Source organism: Anarrhichthys ocellatus, unplaced genomic scaffold (genome assembly GCF_004355925.1).
Source record: "Anarrhichthys ocellatus isolate YVR2014 unplaced genomic scaffold, GSC_Weel_1.0 scaffold2646, whole genome shotgun sequence".
Taxonomy (NCBI): domain Eukaryota; kingdom Metazoa; phylum Chordata; class Actinopteri; order Perciformes; family Anarhichadidae; genus Anarrhichthys; species Anarrhichthys ocellatus.
Genome location: NW_022282620.1, coordinates 1 through 5,563, shown reverse-complemented (window position 1 = coordinate 5,563; position 5,563 = coordinate 1). Strand labels below are relative to the sequence as shown.

At 44.1% G+C, this 5,563-nt stretch overlaps 1 protein-coding gene across 1 annotated transcript in view; it reads left to right on the top strand.

Moving 5' to 3' along the window:
* The window catches only part of LOC116378467 (low-density lipoprotein receptor-related protein 5-like), a 5,318-nt gene extending 1,318 nt beyond the window's left edge, over window positions 1-4,000 (top strand). Inside the window, exons 3-5 of the mRNA XM_031840347.1 lie at window positions 247-389; window positions 779-876; window positions 1,955-4,000. Of these exons, the coding sequence (XP_031696207.1) occupies window positions 267-389; window positions 779-876; window positions 1,955-2,279 (546 nt within the window). The 5' untranslated portion in view covers window positions 247-266 and the 3' untranslated portion in view covers window positions 2,280-4,000. The remainder of the gene's footprint in view (window positions 1-246; window positions 390-778; window positions 877-1,954) is intronic.
* Window positions 4,001-5,563: the final 1,563 nt, after the last annotated feature.

Below are 5,563 nucleotides of genomic sequence, written 5' to 3'. Positions count from 1 at the left end.
TATATATATATATATATATATATATATATATATATATATATATATATATATACTACTGCCTGTAAGCTGTATTTCAGAGAGAAATGGACTCAATTATGTAAATGATTAGCCAAACTTCATAATAAAGAATACATATAAAAAGAAGAAAATTATATTTAGAAGGAAAATATGAAAATATTGAGATAATATATATTTACTATTTTCCCAGCCCTACGGTATTAGTAAAGTGTGAACTGCTGTGTGCAGGTATTTCCTGTGGGAAGTCCATGATGAGCTCAGTCAGCCTGATGGGCAGCAGCAGCAGTGGAGCTCCTCTGTATGACAGGAACCATGTGACCGGAGCCTCGTCCAGCAGCTCATCATCTACCAAGGGAGCCTTCTACCCCCAGGTCCACAAAAACACACACACACACACACACACACATATCCTTATCCTTGTACTTCTACATTTATGAGGACCCTCATTAATTTAAAACATTTCCTAGCCCCTTACCATAACCATGAAGACTAAATGCCTGACCCCCAATCTTACCCTCACCCTAACCTAAACCTATTTCTAACTTGAATCTTAACACCAAGTCTTAACCCTCAAACGGGCCTTTGAAAAAGGGAGAACCAACCAAATTTTAAGAAATGTCCTCACTGTGTTGGTAAAAAACTGGTGGTCCTCTCTATGTAGCAAGTACAAGTACACATACACACACAGTCTGTGTGCAGTCTGTGTGCACACTGTTTCCTGTCCACAGTCAGATAACACAGGGATAATTTCTGTCTGCAGATCCTGAACCCTCCTCCGTCCCCGGCTACTGACCGCTCTCTCTACAACACAGAGATCTTCTACTCCTCCAACAGTCCGTCCACCACCAGATCATACAGGTAACACACACTCACTCCGTCTCACACACACTCTTCTGGCTCTATTGTTGTCCACTGCTGGGTTATGGCTGCAACCCATGCTGTCCAGTCAAACAATTCCACAGAACTATTCAATTCTTGTGGAGATCCTGGATTTTTCAAAGACCCCCAAAAAAATGTGTCTAAAATGATGCACAGATTCATTTGAGCCAATTTATTCTGATTGATGTGTTCACACGAGACACTAAGATTGAGATCTTAATCATATTATCATACGATGGCTCCAGGTGAACACAGCTATAGTTGAGGTATGTTTTTGATTGCTATAGAAAAAAAGAAACCTCTGAAAGGGGAGTTCAAATACAGATGAAATGCAATAGAAGTAGAGATGCGCCGATTCCCGGTTTTTCTGACCTGCCCATTACGATTTTTGCTGATTTCGATTTTTTTTTCTTCTCAGTACTATAAGGCTCCAGGCAAACTTTTTTCACCTCCGTCCTGAAAAATTACTTAAACCGTCCCAACGTCTTTATTATTAAAACACACAGTGATTGATAAGAAACGCGTTAAGGATGAGGAAATAAATGATTGTATTTCATTTTTTTATATTTGCTCTGATTAAAAGAAATCTAGGCATTAGTTGTTTCAATGATGTATTATAAGCTGCTTCGAGCTATTATCAGGAAGTTAAACACCAGAAGTCCATCTCTAATATCTATTTTATTTTGCTGTGACAACAGCTCCTTCAAACAACTTGATTTATTCAAGTTTCTTGCCCAAATTGTACTGGGTAGAGCTTCAACGCATCATAATGCAAGTCAATGCGACCTTCGTCAGCGTTACCTGTTCAGCTCTGTGCTGACGAGCCGGTCACTGTGACTGAATTACAGTTTAATAAGTGTCTGATGAAGTTGGTTGTTCCAAATGTTTTTAAGATTGCTCCTCCACGGCTTATTTTGGACTTGGAGTTGTAACAAACTGCGAGCTTTATGTCTTCTTAACTCACGCTGAAGATCTTTCACACCACGTGTGTGTGTGCGACTGTGACGTAAAAGTGAACCTGAACCGTGATCTAAACAAACTGTCTCCTTCCCATAAGACCCTACCACCCGGTCCGCGGTGCCGCCCCGCCCACCACTCCCTGCAGCACCGACGTCTGCGACAGCGACTACACCCCCCACCACCCGCCGGCCGGGCCGGCGTCATCGGCGGGCCGCTGGAAGGCCGCGGGCCACGGCGGCCACGGCAAACACAACAAGTACTATATGGACCTGAACTCGGACTCGGACCCCTACCCTCCACCCCCCACGCCCCGCTCCCAGTACCTGTCGGCCGAGGAGAGCTGCCCCCCGTCCCCGTCCACCGAGCGCTCCTACTTCCACCTGTGCCCCCCGCCCCCCTCGCCCTGCACCGACTCCTCGTGACCCCTCCCAACGGCCCCCGTATCCCCGTGAGGAAGGATGCAGTCCGCTCGCTACAAAGAACCGGCCTCGTCTGGCCCCCACTTTACCAGGGAAAGAACTCACGTGCCAACTTCCAGCCCTGACCGGCTCACACTCGCTGCTTTTGTTTCAGCTGGTTCGACTCAAGTGCCTTGCTCAAGGTCCCCTAAGTCCCCGCATCGGTCATCTCATCATTCCAGTCCCCTCGGAGCTCTCAGGGTGACCGGCATCGGATCAGTTCTACCACGTGTTCTGCTCTCACTTAGTCGTGGCAGGTTGCCTCACCGCAGGGCACAAAGGAGGAGACGATGTGTGAACACGGCCAGCAGCTCCCTCTTAGATTTTCATATCATCAAAAGAGGGAAACCTCCTTTGCCTCACTTCTCCATCAAAAGAACTCCATCTGTCCATACTCACAGTAACTGCTCCTGGCCTCCACTAAAACTCATCAGCACCAACCGAGTGAGTGAGAGCGTCTCCTTCCTCACAGCGTCCTTGTTGGCAGGACTGTATATAGTTTTAAAAATGATAGATAAATCAGAGAGGAATTATTTTACGATTTTATTCATGCTGGCTGATCCACCGCTCCGCACGGAAAAACCTAGGACAGACGGATGCGTGTGCGTGAACGAGTGACGATGGTACAGCTGTTGTAGGATTAAAGAGAAAATAGATGATGACCGCAGTCATGTGCGGCGGTATGAATGAACGAGCGGACGGATGGAATAGGGCCAAGATCAAAGTGTGAAAACTTTTTGTATATTTTTTTTTTGGAATAGTGTCCCTCACATTTCAAATTGTGAATTCTTTAGTCGTTGAACACAGGGGGGAGTGGTGGAGCTTTTCCCCAAATCAACCAAGAGACTAATCTGCCAACAGTCCTTCCTTTTAATTTCCCATGAAAGCACCATGTCACAACAACATACCAAATGAATATCAACGTGTAAAGCTATTGTACATATGTGTAATGAAGTCAATGATTGAGTTGTGAGAAGTGAATCTGAACCTCTGCCGTGGAGTCTTCTTCACCCTCATCGTCCCGTTTACCAAAAGTATGTTTGCTGCTATCGTGTACATACTCTTATCAGTTATTATTATTATGACGTATAATTAAACCGAAAGCCCCAAATTACCACTCTCATACTGACAGTAGACCATGAAGCTATTTTACAGTTAATAACAAATTATTCTTATAGCGACTTTTGTTATTCGTATTTCTGTTTGTGTGTAGATCATCGTGTCTGTGTCGGTCGCCGTGTTTGGGGTTGAAGGAGTCTTTTTGGGGGGCGGGGGGGGATTAGAAAAGTGAAAGAGTTCCAGCTGAGACATTTAGTTCACAGCTGTTGCAGAAATCAAACTGAAGGTCTTGGTGTGCTTCTGATGCATTTGCAGTTGTTCTGTCATCAACACACCTGGCTGACCGTACAGAGTGCTTTGCTGGTGGAAAAGGCGCATTGTACGGACATTTAGTTGCCCCGAACATAAAGAGCTTTTTTTGTATTCCGCTGTCTTTTTCCCTTTTTTAATTTTTGCTAGAGCAACCCCGGAATGAGTGCTAACGTTAGCTTAGCACAAGCCATGAACTGTATGCTCCCTAATAGTTCAACTTATCCCCAACGGTCCGTGTGATTACTCCTCATTTTTCGTGTTTTCCTACGAATGCCAGCAACATGTGTCAATGTCCGCTCGTTGCATGCATACAGTCTTTTCAAAATAAACTTCCGTCTTCACAGGACACAACAGTTTAGGTTTAGGCAACAAAACCACTCAGTTAGGTTTAGGAAAAGATCTTCATTTGGGTTAAAACAACAACGTAAGCGCTGTTACTGAAGTACACAAGTTACCTGACGAAAACATCAGCATGGCTTCTAGCTTTGTTGGCCCCGCCCATTCGTGGGATACCTACAAAGTACTCACATTATTTTTAGTAGGTTTTGCTGGATGTGACGCAACCTGAATAGTTATTAGAACAGTTTATCAATCAAGTACTGCAGTAATTTGCCTCCTGCTGTTTGTAAGTTCAGATCATGGTCAGTAAACTCATAAAGCTCGTCACCTCAATGAGAAGAAATGCTGATGACGTCAGGTGCTTTTCTGCTCTGAGTTGTTTCAACTCGAGCCAAAGACGCGAGGTGCTCAGCAACGCAATACCAGCGCACAGAAGACTTCATTGAATCATTGAAAACAGTACAAAAAGGTGCACCGGGCTGCTAAAGCACGCTGCGTCTGATCCGGACCTCACTCAGTCCGACAAGCACACCGAGGCCTTGAGTTGCTCACCTCCAGTAGAGTGAACCTATCTATGAAACACCGCTGTGAAGTTTAAATGCCTTCCCAAAGAAAGAAACGTTGCCATTGCAAACATAAAGTCAAAGGTTCAATAGGCTTCAGGTCTGTTTTTCACTACATGGTGCAGCGTGTTGTCCTTGTTTTCCCATCATTCTATAGGTGGAGACAAACTGTGTCTTCAGGGTTAATCCAGCACTTAATATCATTATGTTTTAATATTAGCTGCACAAGACCTGGTATCAAAAAGTGGGAAGACGTTTTATGCACTTAGAAAAAAGAAAAGAGATTATTTCCCAGGAATTAAAGGAAGACTCTTCCCCCTGGCTGTGGAGTTACAGCAGTATAAAAAAGAGAGAACACGCCAAGCTTCCTCTAAACTGGCCTTGCTGTCGCCTTTGGATCACAGTTTAAGTCCACAGGAACCTCTCATGTCATTGTCGTGTGATGCCGTCAAACCCTCAGACAGGGACATTCCTGGAGAGGATCTCTATGTGCTCTGAACTCTGAGCAGCACTCATTTATATATTAAGGGCTGTAGGCCCCGCCTCAAACCACTGTGTCAGTAAAAACTCCTTAAAACCTGTATTTGTTGTCTCAGTTAAAAATGCTTTATGTAATGTACACTTTGTGACTATTTTTTTTTGTATCAAAAGCATTTTTATATAATAAAGGTTCTATTTTAAGGAATTTTGTTGCATTAGCTTTGAGTTGAAGGATCGATGAGCGCTGAGGTTTCCTCTTGGAACCAACGACCTTCTGACCGCTCTACGTGAGGCTCAGCCGTCCCACAACATGCAGAGAGAACCGGTAACACAAAGTCACACACAGATGGAACGTAAGGGCGGGAATATTGTCAATATGAATCAAACTACTAACTATAATGAGAGCAATAACTAATACCAATATGATTGGGTGGTTCAGGTGAGCTTTTTTGGGTGGTTTTTGAGCTTTTTTGGGTGGTTCAGGTGAGCTTATAT